The following is a 17,884-nucleotide window of genomic DNA, read 5'->3' as shown; positions in this document are numbered from 1 at the left end:
GAACAATTTAGGTTACATACATGGGCTAATTACAAATGAAATTAAGCAAATGGTTATAGCGATGGGGGTTGCAATAGTCAAACAGTGCAAGACATCAACCATGACAGTTACGATGAGGTAGTAGCCGGTGTTTTACCCCACCCACTCCCATATCATTACTATCAAGGTCGGCGTCTTACATTGTAGGACTGTGAATTGAATCCAATTGTTATAATGTTAGTCTTTGAACCCGCCCCCTCCTCCTCACAACCCCTATATCAATTTAGCCGCACTGAAAGTGCTGTAGAATGTAGCCCCAATGTTCTTCTTGGCAGGTTTTGAGTTTCCCGGCATTGTTTTAAATCTAATCAAAGAAAGAATTATTTATCTTCAGATAAACTTTAAAGATTCGTTATTTGATTCGGTCAAATCAATTTATCAAATTTTCCTTAAAAAATATTAACCCATCGTTTTTAATTAGTTTTAAGGCATGCAGTTTGTATGCCTTTAGATTCAGTGTTTACATTGGTTATTTTGCTCGTCACTCTATTTATAGAAGTTAGTATAAAGTAGATCTATGTATAGTTCATACAGAAATAAACGCAACAGGGTATAATCACATGATTATGTTCTGCCCAATGAAAATCTTTCCTACATTTATCAAACGATACAACTGCAATTTTTCCTAGTTACACCCGCAGAGAAGTAAAACTAATATCCAACCACTTTTTTAAAAGTGTCATTACTTAGGAAGTATCCAAATAAATACGCTGGCAGCAATTTGAGTTTACGTCAAAGCTGACGGGTACTGATTCTAACAGTTCTGTTGTACAGAATTTCTAAGTTTACATAACCAAAATTATCTATGAAAGCGATAAAGATCTAAATATTGGTCATATCGAAATATGAATATATTGATATTTTATTTAATATTTTAGATTCAGTTGTATGAAGTGATATATCTTGGAATTGCCGACGTATCCATATCATCTGAGCTACTTTTCTCACATTTTACAGTACTCAATTGTGTACTCAAAAGTTGCTACTATTTATAACCATGTTTTTCAGTACAAATAAAGGTGTGTAAGTATGCCTGTGATCCCGTTCAATTTGATAATCCAGTACACATAAACTTATATCTACTCCGTAATACAAACTACTGCATTCAAATATATTTCTTCTCCCCCTCCCACCCCTCCTCCATCAATATAATAGTACACTATTCCTGACCTTGAAGTAACTGGATAACTTTTATCACAATGACATAATGGTTTTCGAAATAATGAAACAATACATGTGATTTCGTTAAACTACAAGCTGTATTTCACCCATCAGCCCTTCTTCAATTGCTACAACATAGTTTTAATTTATATACATTTATTTACGAATACAACTAATGCTAGCAATTCAATCGTGTCATTATCAAAGACTATATATCTTTAACTTGAGTGTGTATCATTGATGAAGGTTACAACCGATTCAACACCTCAGAAGTATATATAGATACGTAGTTGACTACTTATGATACCATAGGCCCACTTTATGATACAGCTCTTTGAATTAGAAAACCCCTTTTATTTATATCTACCGTAGTACTCGCTCATAAAACGAGTCAAACTCCAAACAACAAAGACCCATGTATGCAGTAACATAATGGTCTATAGACCAGTGACTACGTTGCTTGTTCTACTGATAGCAACAAGTTGCAACAAACCCAAATCTACAGGCGCATAATGCGACGGCAGATCTGGATCTGTGACGTTTGCAATTGGACTAACCTGATAAGTGATTGTGTACGGTATAGTAATAGGCTATGGGAATTTCTTGATACGGTTAAAGGAGTGTATGTATGTCAGGAATCCCATTCAACCTGGGGATACCACTGTCTTTAAACGTCTATGAGTATGGGTCATTCAGTGTTTGCATCAACGTGGGACTTTAGCTGAAAACAGAAGCTCGTCAACTCCTTCCGCTCGAACCATATTTAATTTGTATTTTATTTTTCTAACGTGGATACAAATTTAGGAATATATTTTATATTGCAGCAACTTTAATCACAGGACAAAAGATGTTAAGTAACAAAAGCACGTGAAAAGGTCATTAATATTACTGTGACAAAATGAGTTTGCAGACATTCAGGTTTGTATATTTTAGTTCTACTGGTCATCATATTTCGTCCGTCTACTGTCTGGTATCTGTTAGTAGTTAAGACAATTTTGTTATATCTTCTACCAGCAAACTACCAGGATCATTAACACAAAACATTACGAAAATATATTTCCCGGACCCACAGTATGGCTGCCACGGTGACCAGATTGAAACTCTTGCTATTGTTTCTTCTGTTAAATGGGTTGTTGTATCGGTATGTAGTTTTTCACTACAACACGTGTTATAATGTCTGGTTAGTATCAAAAGAAGGTGTGCCCCTCAGACATCCAACAGGGCTGCCACATGGCTATCGCGAAAATTGTGCTATCGTTTCTACTCCATATTCAGTTCACATATCTACCTGGAGCTTTCAATGAAAGTCAGTTTGTGATGTCTAGATTGTTCTGATTGGTAATGGTGCCTCGCGGATATCAAATAATGCTCCCACAGTGGCCATCTTAAAAATACTGCAGTTATAGTCCTAAATGAAAATATAATCCAGTTGATACTGCCACGTTCGGAAATGGAATGCCTTTTTAAAGAAACATATTTGATTCACCGTTTGGATACCATATATCCATAAATTCGACATATAAAGATTATATATGAAATTCATTCAATAACTTTATAATATTTGGTCATTTCTTGTTTCTTTTTGCTTTATCTATAATGTAAATTACCTAATCCTTTATAGAGAAACTGAACGTTTATAATATTATTAATTATCTGCATGAAACTATCAAAAATAAAGATGCAAAAATATTGAAAAGTATTGTACTCTTCAAAAATATATATTACTTTATATAGTTATTTTTGTAGGTATTAATTTATCGTTGTTACTTGATTAATATGTTTTATTATTTTAAATTTAATGTTATAAATTATGACAGTGTTGAAACCATTGTATCAGAATTGTATCAAGGAAGATAATTTAACATTAATTCTGATATGAGATGTATTTTAACTGATAATCTTCCTTTAAGTATTTATTCATAGCATGAGCTCATATTGACATGTGGTTTTCACTAAAAGACTTTTGGATATCTGATTGGTCGTAGACGAAAAGGTGCCGCTCAGACTACCAATTGTATGACCCTGGTGGACATCTTGTAAATTTAATTATAGCTTTTGGTTTCTTTTCTAATGAATTAGCAGTTATTCCGTCAAAGGGTTTTCCTTACAAAACTTCTTGCGATAAAACGTTGGCTCCATATTTCAAATGGAGCCAGTCAGGCCTCTAATATGGCTGCCATGATAGCCATCTTAAAAGTTTTGTTATAACTGCTCCCTCTGAACAGATGGTCGGTTAAGCCCAGGTTTTCACTAAAGGAACTGTTAAGATGTACTTGTTTCAAATATATTGTTGGTGCTGATCAGACCAGCATTATGGCAATGGTGACTATCTACTAGTCCTCTCTAAACGATGATCATATCTACATGTGGATTTAACTGACACGCTTCTCAGTCTTTGTGATTGATCATAAATGAAAATGATGGCAATGTAACCTCCTAATCTTGTAAAAGTTACCTCTCCAGAAAGGATGGATTTCAAGCATTGTCTATCCACGTCAACTTAGCACATGGTTCTGTCTTGATTTAGTCTGAGACAAGTTCCGTGATTTTTCTATCGAAGATGCCAGGCCCAATATCAACAGCCAGATATTTCAACTGTATTTACAGTTTTCTTGTTAACATGTTAACTGAAGCATACTAAATAATTAAGTTATCGAATCTGGTGTCTTTGGAATTATAAATAATATCCAAGATGGTTTCCATATTCAGCAACTAAAAAGAAGGAATCGAATTACACTCCTAGAAATTCCTTTCTAACAGTAGAGCGTCAGCTACTTCGATTGAACCATGTTAGAAATAATGAATTTGTTATAGTGCTGAATCAGAATGAACATTTTCGGTCCTGCAAAGGGCCACTTCCTAAGTTAATTTTATCGAAATCTGTCAGTTTATCTTGATAACATTTTGCATAAAAGTATTTGCTCATTTCTCTTCAAATATGTATAGGCACCGAAAACTACCGAATTTATGTAATAGTAATTGTGTTTTTGTTTCATTTAAGCCTTTTAATCTCGATATTACTAAATTATTTTGAAAAAGGCACCAAGCCAGCTACCTAAAATAATGTAAATCTGTGTATGCATCTCTTATATTACAAATCTGTCATGGCAAATTATGTATTTTAAAGACAGAAAACTACGCTAGTACCATTTCACACAATGCAACAGAAGAAATGCATTTTCAGTATATAATTAAAATTGTCTTATGATGGCATTAGTACGGTGTTTCAAAAACTTATTTTTACTACAACATCAAGTGATAGACAAAACTCAAAGCTTCATTTTCTTTTCAGAATTACGCTCTGGAATTCAACTTCATACTTCATTCTGCTTCTTACCCTGAATATTCGTTTCATAGATGGCAAGTTTGTAGTTTTCTCTATCTTCACAATTAAGTGCAATGATGCGATAAGGCTGATTAAGTAGAAAATGTAATAGATTTGTAAAAGAATATGATTGAAAGGATAGGGATGCTATGCCTTATGGTTATATGCCAGAAATGTAAAAAGAAATGAATTCTGTTTTTGTTTTGTTTGGATGAAATGTGTTGGATATGCAGCTGGATACAGGATACGTTTGCTAATATTTATTACCTACACATTCTTTATTTGTAATACATTCTCACCTTGAGTAGAAAAAATATAAATTTCTTTGTATTTCTGATAATCTGTCAGAAGTAAAAAAATAGTCAATGAAAGGATATTAGCTTACTAAGATTTCTCTTTGGTCAAACATTTCTAGAAGGTATTGAAATTGCAACATGATTATTAGAGTTTTTTAACTTCAGATATACTTGATTCATACCGTGGATCAAACTTACCTGAAAGATGTATCTGCTTTTCAATATTTATCAACCTGTGTGGACACTAATTAAACACAAGTAAATCTGGTTTACAGACAAAGGCACAAACACTTGAAAAAACAATTAAAACAACTAGAACAAACAAACGTTACACTCAGATTTTAACATGAAAACAGTTCTAAACAAAATGCTGATAATATATGTTATATAAACTTACTAGATAAGGAAATTTAATTTTAGTGCACTAAATCAAATAGAATATATCACGAAAATGTTAAAATGTCTTATATCAGCTACCTGATTTGAATTCGCTGTGTTTTGTCATCATTCCATATGCTCTTCATCCTCAGAAAATACAAAATACGTCTTGTAAAAAAATTGTGTATTAAATGAATTGTACTGGTGTACACAAAGTAGACATGAATCTGCTAAGATCGATATGTGTTTGCAAAATTAATGACACCGAGAGCTTTTGTAACTAAGTTTAAAAATAGACCTTATGTCAGATAGGAATTCCCAACAACAAGGTGAGTAGTCGTTTAAGCTGAACGTACATTATCTCACAGGAGATAAATCGATAAGTAATAAGTACAGTTAGGGACCATGCTGACTGTAATCGTAATGTAGTTACCGGGAACTTTATACACATGTAGAGTAGTGACTGAAACCGATAGTTGAATCTTAAGACTTCAACAATAAAAATATAAGGATTATTTAACTTCACTGCATACTTATCGGTAACCATCTAAAATTACTTTCATACAGTTAAGTATGTTTAAAACTATATTAGTCCTATTTAATTGTATGTTTATCATACTTCTATAAACTGCGATGCACTTACACAAATATTACTGCGAGCAAGAGATGTTATTATCTGTCTTAAAGAAATTTAATGTGGATTTGTTTATTCTAAGTGTAACAAATAAATCCAAATTTAGTCTCTTTCGTCCACTTCTATACAGCCCAAGTATAGATTTTGAGAATTATCCGAAACCCCTTTAGGTTTCTTTATAGTTTACGTAATCCCTGATTACATGTAAGATGCACTCGAGTCCCCATGCTTGTTAATGCAAATTTATTTCCCGTGATCTATATCTTAGACAAAGGATGGTGAAAATGAACATTTTGGACACAATTGAAAACACATAATTTTCCCCAAATGTTTGTCATTGTGTGTAAATAATCTATTTTATTACACTCACCATAAAACTGTGCTTATTATGTTATCGTTTTGTGAGTCCAACCGTTTGTTTGTTACAAGTTTTATCTGTGCATAATAACTCAAGTCCTCCACACTCTGCACATATCAAATGTTACGGGTGACTAGCACTTGGAGTAAGGACGAAAGGTTTCGGTTTAGGGTGCAAAGGGTAAACTTTCAAGGTCACAGTGACGGTAAAAATAAAAGTGATTTGTGCACAATAGTCCGCGTTCTTCACATCTACTGTTATCTGAATAGCTAGAACTTAGGATCAGGAAAAAAACTTTCAACAGTGGGTTTAAAAATGTCAATAGACGAGGTCACGATAACTAAAAATAAATAGACTGCTTCCTAAAAGTAATAATAACGTTTGTTCTAAACAAAATATGTGAAACAAACTTTACGAATGGCTTGCAAGTGGGGTAAGGACAACGTCCGTTTATCATAATGTCAAGAGATCAATGCCAACGTCACTATCGCTAAGAAGAAAAAAAAATGTTTCTACGCAAAAAATAAGTTCTCGACAATGTGTTTTCACTAAAGATTGCTGATGCCTTACTTGTTGAGTAGAAAAGAAATCGATTGATTTAGAGGTCAACTGTCAAAGATCATGGTCAGTTTTGCTAAATGAAGCAAAACATTATTTTGCATAATAATTTTAGTTATACAGCACACTTTGAACAAAGTTGAGGAACAGGGCTTGAATTTATTGCATGGAAATGACCGATGTATTTTGGGTCAACAGGTCATGGGTCAAGTTCAAAATGGCTAAGATGAAAATACTTTCTTGCAAAATAATCTTTGCTTTAGAGTAAGTTATCTGAGCAATTTTTGTGGATGGATTTCAACAGGGGTAATAAAGACACGTATCAATTATTGGGTCTATAGGTCCGAGGTCACGGTCATAGTAACTCTAATATGGACAGTTTTGTTTTTTTTTGGAGGGGGGTGTTTCTGCACATTATGTTCAGTTGAGGACTGTATACCTTGACAAACGGAACACAGGGTGGGCATATAATATGCCTTGTATGATAATATTGATGGAAGTAGGGTGATTTCTTATTTAAATACTGTTTTCGGCCCTTAATAGCTTGACTGGACTATCTTTGACAACAGTGGATCATTATATCTGTTTAGACGTATAATCGTTCATTATAGTTTTTTTATTATTAAATACACTCATGTGTATAACACTTCTGCAAGAAAAAAAATAGATAAAAGTGATATTCTGTAATGAAAAGGTGATAAAACGGTACTGTGAACTGCCATCTGAAAATTAGTCAGTAATTTTCAAACTAATTTGTCTCTTTACGTAATCTTCGTAAAACAAAAATCATTGATATGTTCACTTCTCACGAGATATAACTCTGTACAAGTTACCATGTGTTTACCTCATAAATAGCTCAGATCAGTGGCGTACTAAGGAGGCTGCGGCGGGGGGGGGGGGCGATCTGTTCCGGGTGACAGCCAGAAAGGGCGGGGGTGGGGGTGCCATTGGGAGAGTTGAAATAGCAGTACAAGTTTTCAAACCAAAAGAAAAATTCTCCAAAGTAAAAGTTATTTCCAACTTGCTTATGACAGCACTATACTGCTTAAAAATCTACTTGCAAACAATCTCTTTTTGTGTGTGTTTACATTTTAAAATTATACGTTGGGGTGCCAAAGGAAGGAACCGCCCCGGTGCCAAGGACTTTAGGTACAACCCTGGCTCAGATGTGAACATTTATTTAAAAACGGTTGCGGTGAACTACTTGTTTCGATCATTTCCATGTACTTTTGCTATGTATAACTGATGAAAACGTTTCTTTGTTTCTTTTTTTTAAAAATTTGTATACAGCTAGTTGTAAGCCTCTAAATACATTTACCTCTTAACGTCGCAAAGTGAAACTTTGAGTACAAAGCATAACACCTTTTTCGTGCAGGACTAACATGGACTGAAATGCCGTCGCAAATTAACAAGTGCATAGGCCAGACAGCAAATTTCGACTGGAAATTTATTAAAGAACGCAGTGAAGTAGTAAGGCAGCTCCAGTGGCTCTTTAATAGAACACACTTGATTGCTTATTGGTCTGGTAAACAGGGCTTCCGTGTAGATGTTAAATACCAAGGAAGAGTAGAACGAAGTGCTGAAACTGGAATCTTAATACATAATTTGTCTACTAACGACATAGGAAACTACTCGCTCTATCCTCTGATTGCAGGGAAACCGACACCAAACATACAGTCTGTTTGGCTGAATGTCATAGGTAATGAAAAATGTCTATTTTCAGCTGATATTTAATTTGCTTTCTCTTTCTCGCTTTGATATATTCTCTTGCTGATGTCTCACACGTTATGAGTTTAATGAAAATGAAAATGTTTATGTGATATTAATACTTTTACACTTCATTGGTTGAGAAAAGGAGCTAAAAGTTTTGCAATTTAGTACTATAAAGTTCTGTAATATAGTCATTTATACTGACTCTCAGTATTGTCAAAGTCACCAAAGTAAGCGATTACTATTAATATATATTATATATGCGTAATCGCTCTTTCAGCTATGGTAATTTCCTTATATAACAGCTGTGAATACATACATTCAAACTTGTGATAATTACATAAATAGTTTCCATGATATTTAAAAATAAATTAAAAATACAACTTGTACAACAGCTTCAAAACCTTAGATTGTCCTGAAGGTTCTATTACATGTAATTAAATGGGATGTCAAAGTACAGTAAATGTGCTATACATAATAGTGATAAGTAACATTTATGAGGGTAGACAGGTTACATAATTTACACATTCCTTATAATGCAGTGTATAACATTAGCTTTGTATTAATGAAGTATTTTTTTTTTAATTCTCGTCATATTTTCATTTTTAAAGAACCAACGACGGAAAAGTGGTGCACATGTGAAAAAGTGTTAGAAGACTTGAGAAGTGGACAAATGCTTAACCTCGGGGTAGAATGAAAATGACAGTTGTTTGTAGCTGATTTCGTTACAGTCTTACAGACGCATTTAATCATACATATTTGATATGCATCATATATTTTCATTCAGCATTTGTGTATTACACACCGAAGTACTCTTTATCGAACACAATGGCTATAACTTTATATATCACACACACACACACACACACACACACACACACACACAAACACGCACACACACAATTTATTGCAGTTTCTAAACTTAGATAAATATTTAAGTGACATCTCAAACCAGCTCAACAGAAACTGAGTAAATTTGACAAGAATCCTTCTAGCATTGATAACATTCATGTCTGCACTACTGATGATGATCTGTATATACACATTTAACAAAACAGAAATATATTTAAACGAATTAGTCTTAAATAGAAATTAGCCAAACTTCCCAGAAAGCATCATGTTATTAAAGGCTTTCATATTTGTACCAAGGGTCTCAATCCATCAGCAAACAGAGCCGCCATCTAGAAAATGAAGAAAATTAAAAGACTACGTCTTGGAAACTGTTGAGCAAAAATTGACCAAATTTTATAGAAAGAATTCTGGTAAAATGGGTGTTAACATAATCTATAAGAATAGCATTGATTTGCCATGACATGTGGCTACGGGTACTGGAGGCAACAACAGAAATTGGTCAAAGTTTAGAAAAAGCATTTTGCAATGAAGGGATTTTAAGTTTGTACAAACTTTGCTAATAATAATTTCTTCCACAAAACGCTTAACGGACTTTAATAAACTTGACATAGCGTATCTTAGCTTGAATATTTTTACTCCATCGATTATGGCAGACATTACTTACCGAATAAAACATTTACACAACACAATCTAAAACAAAAATACATGCTGCAAAATATGGAAACTTATTGGCGATTTTTATCCTTCCTTTATTTTCACATGAAAAAAAAAATACTTAGTTTTTTGAACATGTGGAACTGCAAGATTTAGTATCATGCCATGCGATGCTTGACTCAGTGTGCCTTCAAAAAGTATACCCGCAGCAACAAAAACGAACAATTTGTGAACTATAACAAATAAATATAAACTACATTACATTCCAGGCATGGACATTAATTTCTACTGCAGAAAAGTGACTATACTCCGCTCCATGAAGTTATTTCCCCTTACTAACTTGACAACAGAGATTTACCTGCTGTAATGCGTTGTTGAATAGGACTTGCTTTGTTTTGGAGTCAAATTGTTTTACGTAAAGTCACAGATGTAATTTGCTGCGACAGATTTGATGAACCCGATCTTACCGATATCTTAAGTCACTGTTATTTATATGACCAGCCTTTGAAAGTGATGTGAATGTACGAAAGGGTGGAGGTGTGTGCTGAAGTCTTCAGTGAGGACTATAGTAAGACACATCACCCGATATTTTTGTTCTGAAACAAAAACAACATGAGCTATGTCTTACATTCTAGGACTTCAGTGAGGACGTAAAGTGGGACTTGATCGCCTAGGCTCCGATTCAGGAGCACTTTTTTGTATATAATAAGAAATAAAAAAATTCCTACCTAATTACCCGATATATTTCATCATATATGAAAACGATACAATTTACCTTGTGGCTTCGCCACTCGTCAAAATATCACTTTTTATATTAGTCCGATAAATGAAACCTATAAATCCGTGTTGATACTGATGGACGATACCCGAAACTCGATATCGTTACGGGTGAGGGGTAGTCCTACATGTAAGACATAGCACATTTTGATTTTGTTGAGGTGCTATGTCTTACTATCCAAATAACGGCCTTGTATAGTGTGTTCCGATGTCGTTGACATAGGAATGAGTAATCAAAGTTTCAGGAACATCTCGCACATTTGGCAGCCTATATCGACATTTTTCCACTAATTTGTGTGTAATTAATATACTTACTGTGCTGTCTTTATCCTGGTGGAATGAAAATATGACACTTGCAAATGGATGCATTTTCACATTCCGTTGACATACTTTTGAATTTGTTGCAATGCGATGGTAGTCTAGGTATGCCGAAGTAAGTTCAAGTAGGTTGATGTTGGGGATACATGTATGTTTCTTGAGCGAAACGAACCGTAGCTTGCGGTGCCAATAGGCATAATATATTTTTTATTCGTTTCGTTAAAAAATAATATTTCAACTTTATCCGATTTCAGCATTCTCGTCTTTCATCGCTTTTCAGCCAACTGAAAAGTAGGCCAAAGAAACTTGAAAACGGGTCCATTTCTTTTATGAGAATTTGAATTTATTAGAGAAAAGGCATCATAGTAAGTAAAGTCTGACTAAAACGTTATTACTTTACTTTGCAGAAAAGCGTCGTTATTTTAGTTGTCAGTTGTGTGAAATATTCCTGAAAATTTTACTTTTGTAACGATGTCAGTCGACATCAAAACACACTACTCAGCGCCATTAATTAGGCTGTAAGACCCTGCGCCCAAAACATAAATATCAGTGTCAGGTCTTACAGGTAGGACTAGGGTGAGGGGCTGATTTATCGGCCTAATCTAGTTTTACTTAGGAAAAGAAAATACCCTCTATGAACTGAATGTGGCAAACTTTTTTTATAAAGCGTCCAGGCATATGGCCCTTAAAATACTGGGGACAAAATTTGATGCTGATATACCATCAAATATGGATGAAGAAAAAAAAAACCAGAGAAAGATTGAAACCCTTGTTTTGCTAATTTTATAATAAATGTAATCAACACCATTGGAAGAAATTTGATCAGAAAACATTCATTTTCCCAGATTTTATTATTTTTTCAAAATGCTGCTACTGTTCGTGCCAGGCAAATGAGTGATAACAGGCCTTCTTGTGTTCTAAAGTGGTATGATATAATTAATTTGTTACTTATTAATTGACCGTGCCAGTGGCCTAGTGGTTAGAGCATCTGCCTCGGAGGTCGTGAGTTCGACCCCTGCCGAGTCATACCAGAGACTTATAAAAATGGTACCAACAGCTGCCACTGTTAGAAAAGAATGGTAAACAAAACCATTGGATTAAGAAAGTGAGCTAATTGCAGGAAGATGTGATTTTGGTAACTTGGACATTCTTTGTTACCTATGCACAAATAATGATGATTTGGGTTCTTCGGTTAAGCTGCTGGTTTTGAGTATTCATTGTTGGTGAATTAAATAGATCTCTTCTGGTTTCCTGTTTTTGCCTACTTTTGAGTTATTGGCAATTCCAGTCAGGATTACATCATAGAAGATATAGCAGGGGGAAGGGAAATGCACAGCAATGTCACAGGTCAAAATACTCTAAACCATGCTATAACATAAAACACAGAAAATGTGACCTATCTCATCAGATGCAAGGTATGCAGCACCCAATATACTGGAGAAATATTAAATACTAGAATAAATCCCCACAGATCAGACTGGCACACCAATTATGTGGAAATAATACCAGTGGCAGAAAATTAAAATTAAATTTAAATTTCTCCCCCTCTATTTCACCCATAACTCAAAATGGATCACAAACAATCAGAAATTTACAAAAAATTATTGGTCTCATGAGCTGCAAATATTCAGCCTCAGCAGCTTAAGTCCAGAAGTGCCCCCAGCAGCATTTCTTCATTCACAGGTAACAAAGACTGTCCAAGTTATCATAATCACATCTTCCTGCTATTATTTTGCTACCTCAGACCCATAGTTCTAACCAACATTCTTCTGTTTTATAAATGTCGTATGTAAAATTACGCATATATTTTTCTAAAATCTTATTTAAGCTATTTATTGGAACCAGCGCAATTATGTAATAGTACTTAAGAACGAAACTTCTGTTTTGAGAAATAGCCATTTAAAAAAAATACTAGATCCAGGATTAAAATAGGTTCAACTGGACACTTGTAGTTGGCACAAGGATTTCATTTTTGACCTACTTGCTTGTAACATCAGTTGGAGACCTTTCTTCTACCTATTTCTGCTTTAAGGGCATTTTATCAGGACCCATCTTTAAATGTAGCAACATTGAACCCTGTTCAACATTGCTTGTTTTTTTTGGTTTTTTTTTTTCTTATCTCATTTATGCAAAGCAGTTATCTGTATATTCTGTAAAGCAAGTTTGTTTCAACATTTGTTCTTGGTTGATTTTATGGCCTTGTGCCTTTATAAAAATAATCACTAGAAACTGAAAGAGCTTGGGCCAGTCACACCAGTTTGGAACTGTTGTTAGTTTTTCTGTCATATATATAATTTTTATTAACCAAGACCATCTTTTTTGAATATATATATATATATATATATATATATATATATATATATATATATATATATATAATTATTATATATATATATATATATATATATATATATATATATATATATATATATATATATATATATATATATGAATGATCAAGTAGAACTCAATGAGTCTAATTTTAGTGCTTTGTTTCAGAACAAGAGTTGTAACTTACAAATAAATTCATCGTTTTGCTGTGTAAAAGCGCCAGCAACCCAATATTGTGAAAGTGATCTACAAAAGTTATGTGTACCCATTAATCTACCCAAAAACAACACTCATGGCATAATTGTGACCGAACAAACAGGTATGTAATTTATATAGAGACAAAATACCATTGTTTATACACTGAAAGGATTTATTTTGTCTTGTATCCAGAACTCAGCTATATGTTAATGTGGCATGATTGTAAATTCACCAGACTTCTCATGATGTTGTCAACTAAAGTGTCCTACACACTTTTTCAGTTATTTTACATATCATGTGTAGCCACACTTACTGCAGGGTTTAAAAACTTCCTTAAAATGTCCACTCATCCAGTCAGTCAAGTTCTAAAAAAAAATTCTTTTCCCAGAATAAACTCTTACTGAACTGGATGTTATTGAAATATCATAGCCAAAGATGTCGGCTGCTTATATTCAAATAGTTGAAACGATCTTATTCAGAACATATAACTCTTTTAACACCAGTTACAAGTAAATACATACTGTACTGTCCTGATGAATACATACTGTACTGTCTTGATAAATACATACTGTACTGTCCTGATGAATCCATACTGTACTGTCCTGATGAATACATACTGTACTGTCCTGATGAATACATGTGTACTGTCCTGATAAATACAAACTGTACTGTCCTGATGAATACATACTGTACTGTCCTGATAAATACAAACTGTATTGTCCTGATGAATGCATACTGTACTGTCTTGATAAATACATACTGTACTGTCCTGATAAATACATACTGTACTGTCCTGATGAATACTTACTGTAATGTCCTGATGAATACATACTGTACCGTCCTGATGAATATACTGTACTGTCCTGATGAATACATACTGTACTGTCTTGATAAGTACATACTGTACTGTCCTGATAGATACATACTGTACTAACCTGATATTTCTTGTTTGAGCATTTGCTAGCATTAAAGAGTTGAGAGCTCAGTCAAAATAGATAGAAAACAAACTTCTAGTAGAATGATTGACTTTTGATAAAAACAGACAAGAATATTCCAATGGAACATGCTTCTTAATACAGAGAAACACTGATCAGTCCTGAATTAAAATTTATTTGACTCCCGCTATGCTCAACAAACACCTTGCTATTTCTTATCCATCTTCCAAATGTTTAATAAGTTTGACCTTAAAATCAAGATCTTTCTAACTGTTAACATCAATAAATTTGTAGCTACAAATTAGATATGTTTAAAAGTATACTAGGTTAGCATAGTGAGCTTCTGATCTGAAACAATGCCACCTTTTATGCTCATTTGAGTTATGTTACTGTACTCCCTTTTTATTTATAGGTTCATGTCTTGTGCATCCACATATCACAAAGGAAGACCCAAATAAAGTTCCCTCCTCCCAGGCTGGTGCATTCAGACCCTGGATACAATGTTACTGGAGTGCAGTGGTTGCTACAATTGTTCTCAAATTTGGACATGGATTCTGACATGCTTATGCATCTTATCTATCAGAACAAAGTGATCTAATCACAAATAATCTACTTTCTATGTAACTTGAATAGAGTACACATATTTGAATACAGTTCATTTATACTGTTGAGGACTGATGATGATGTTCGTCCATCGGTGTCGATGAGGCCCATCTAATGTCATTGATTCACTGGGGGTGGGTTCGGAGATAGCTGATCAGTCCGATCCGGGCCTGGAAGAGTCTGTTGCAGTGGGGACGTGGATGTATAGGTTGCTGGCCAGGAGTAGCAGAACTGATGTTTCTGGATTTGCGCAGATCACGTTTTTCAGCTGCGTCCACCAGTCTTTTCTGCTCAAAGGCTTCCGCACAAGCATTGACTGCACCAAGCAGATTGGTTAGCAGCGACACTCTCCCAGCTATCAGGATCAATGCCTAGGTTCTTCAGCGAAGCCTTGAGGGTGTCCTTGTATCTCTTTTTTTGACCACCGTGAGATCTTTTGCCTTGTTGTAGCTCTCCATAAAAAAACCTTCTTAGTAGGCATTCTACCGGCATGCAGACAACATGGCCAGCCCATCGGAGTTGTGCCTTGCACAGCATGATGTGGATGCTTGTCATGCTGGCCTTAGTGAGCACCTCTGTGTTTGGTACCTTGTCCTTCCATCTGATTTTCAGTAGTTTCCTCAGAGAGCTCATATGGAAGTGGTTCAGCTTTTTAACATTCCATGTCTCGCAAGTATAGAGGAGGGTGGGGACTAAATATATCTTGTAAGTTTATTATTATGCACTTTTATTTTGTATTTATAGTAATCCTATGCATGAAATAGTGGAATTAAATTTGGGCTGGTTGACTGATATTTAAAGGTTTTTTGACTTTGATATGACCTATATTCTATTTTCATTTTCTTTATTAACTTGCTGTTATATTTTCAGCAGTGAATAAATAAAGATAATTAGTAGTGGTAATGTTGTGAGCAATTTGACTATTCAGAAACATTATCATTAATGTGTGAGTGGGTATTTGAATTTGCATGATTTACCAGGCTTGAAGTTCTTCCCATGTAAACAATTTCATTATTTTAATTTTTACTTGTTATGTTGTTTGTGTCTTCTACAGAACGATGCCATACTGCGATCTATGGCCAGATCGATATTCTGGTGTTAGGCATTGCTACTCACCAAGGAAATAAATGTTCAAATATCTACTTGTACTCATGAAAAAGTATTCTGAATCGAATTATGAGTAATTCCTTTCTGCTCAAATGCACATTATTTAGGTATATAATGAATAACCTTGACCCATCATGCTCTAAATTGTTTCTTATTTACCATCTTCAGCTCTCAAAAAATCTGATAGCCCAATGACCGTGGCCCCTCTAATTTCAGATTGGGCCTGTCCTGTATTCTATGAGAGTTGCTCATTGGGCTTGTCAAAAAAAAATAATCCAATTTGCCAGAGAAATGTTTGATCGCGCCAATGAAATAGGTAAAGATATTTTCAAGATTCTGACATACCTGCCATAACACAGTGAAATCTGATTAAAATCAGATAACCACTGTCCTACGTGAAGTGGAGATCTGATTTTAATCAAACTGGAACACAGCTTGTCATTCTAAAAACATGATTTTGTATCCACAATTCCTGATACAGTCCTATTTCAAGAAAAAAACAATTTTCCATAATCTTCAGGAATAGAAACAAAAGAATCCCCCACCACTTTCAATATGTGCCCATTACTTGTAGGATGTATAAACGGTAAATAGTTATGATTGGAACTGATGTAAAACTACCCTTTGGAACGTTTAAAGAGTGGTGGTTAAATGTATGTGTGAAAAGTTAATGTATGTGTGAAAAGTTAATGTACATGTGAAAAGTTAATGTATTTGTGAAAAGTTTATGTGTGAAAAGTCAATATATGTTTGAAAAGTTAATGTACGTGTGAAAAGTTAATGTATGTGTTAATGTTTGAAAAGTTAATGTATGTGTGAAAAGTTAATGTGTGTTATTACATCCTTCATGTACTGTTAATCTTTAGCTGAGATGTCATCATCTGTTAATGAGGAGTGAAACTTATGTATTAGTGGTAACTTTGTTCAGTTAAATCTTTCAAACAAATCCACATGTACACAAATAAATATCTTTTTATAACTGCTTGCATTTCCTAGTCTCTGTTAACTTTTCTTCGCTTTAATACCTAGCTAGTTGAATCATTCTTTATCCTATAAATCCTAACTTGTCTTAAATATAATTATCTTTTTAATTTTTTCCATGGAGCATTACTATAAACTTCTAATTGTTGTAAATTAAGAACTGAAAGTTAAAGATGCAAAAACTGATATCTTTTAAGGAAAAAAATTCAGATATATTTTAAGGGAAGAAATGTAAGCAAAATGTGTGAGGTATATAACAAACAACCCTTTGTGCATTTAGAATAGATTTCAATGCAAGGCAAACATTTTATATTCAAATCTAAATTTTATCATTACAATAATCTTGCATTTTCACTCATTTCCTGACCAAATTTGGTGTATGTCATATTAAACAGGTATTGGATGACAGTGGCATATGACTTATGTCTAGTATATTTAAGTGTCTGATTCTATGACACTATAATCTTCATATACTTCTTGATATTGTTTATCAATGATTTTAAAATGTTCTAGTTTGATATGGCAATCTTAGTGCCACCCCATCCGGCTAGTCAAAATTCATCAGTGCCAGGCCATAACACATAACAGTACCAGTTGTGCAAGCCCAGAGTGTTGGAGATAAATGTGATCAGAACATTGGATTCTGAAATAAACCAACAAGGTCAGCTG

At 34.0% G+C, this 17,884-nt stretch overlaps 1 protein-coding gene and 1 long non-coding RNA gene across 9 annotated transcripts in view; one reads left to right on the top strand and one right to left on the bottom strand.

The window, feature by feature from the left end:
• The window catches only part of LOC149793476 (uncharacterized), an 88,237-nt gene extending 82,804 nt beyond the window's left edge, over positions 1 to 5,433 (bottom strand). For all 8 annotated transcript variants that reach the window (XR_016422817.1, XR_016422816.1, XR_016422813.1 and 5 more), the window contains exon 1: positions 5,299 to 5,433. This is a non-coding gene — a long non-coding RNA (uncharacterized LOC149793476). The remainder of the gene's footprint in view (positions 1 to 5,298) is intronic.
• LOC149793475 (uncharacterized) lies at positions 1,875 to 17,214 on the top strand. The gene is made up of 6 exons (XM_089967469.1): positions 1,875 to 2,118; positions 4,493 to 4,560; positions 8,125 to 8,448; positions 9,071 to 9,147; positions 13,560 to 13,710; positions 14,937 to 17,214. Exons 1-6 carry the CDS (start codon positions 2,099 to 2,101, stop codon positions 15,080 to 15,082), a joined length of 786 nt encoding a protein of 261 aa, XP_089823595.1. The 5' UTR covers positions 1,875 to 2,098; the 3' UTR covers positions 15,083 to 17,214.
• The last annotated feature ends 670 nt before the right edge of the window (positions 17,215 to 17,884 follow it).

This window comes from Sinohyriopsis cumingii, chromosome 8, assembly GCF_028554795.1.
Source record: "Sinohyriopsis cumingii isolate HCF-2022 chromosome 8, ASM2855479v2, whole genome shotgun sequence".
NCBI classification, from domain to species: Eukaryota; Metazoa; Mollusca; class Bivalvia; order Unionida; family Unionidae; genus Sinohyriopsis; species Sinohyriopsis cumingii.
Note: the sequence above shows the minus strand (reverse complement) of the source record. Positions and strands in the feature narration are given on the sequence as shown.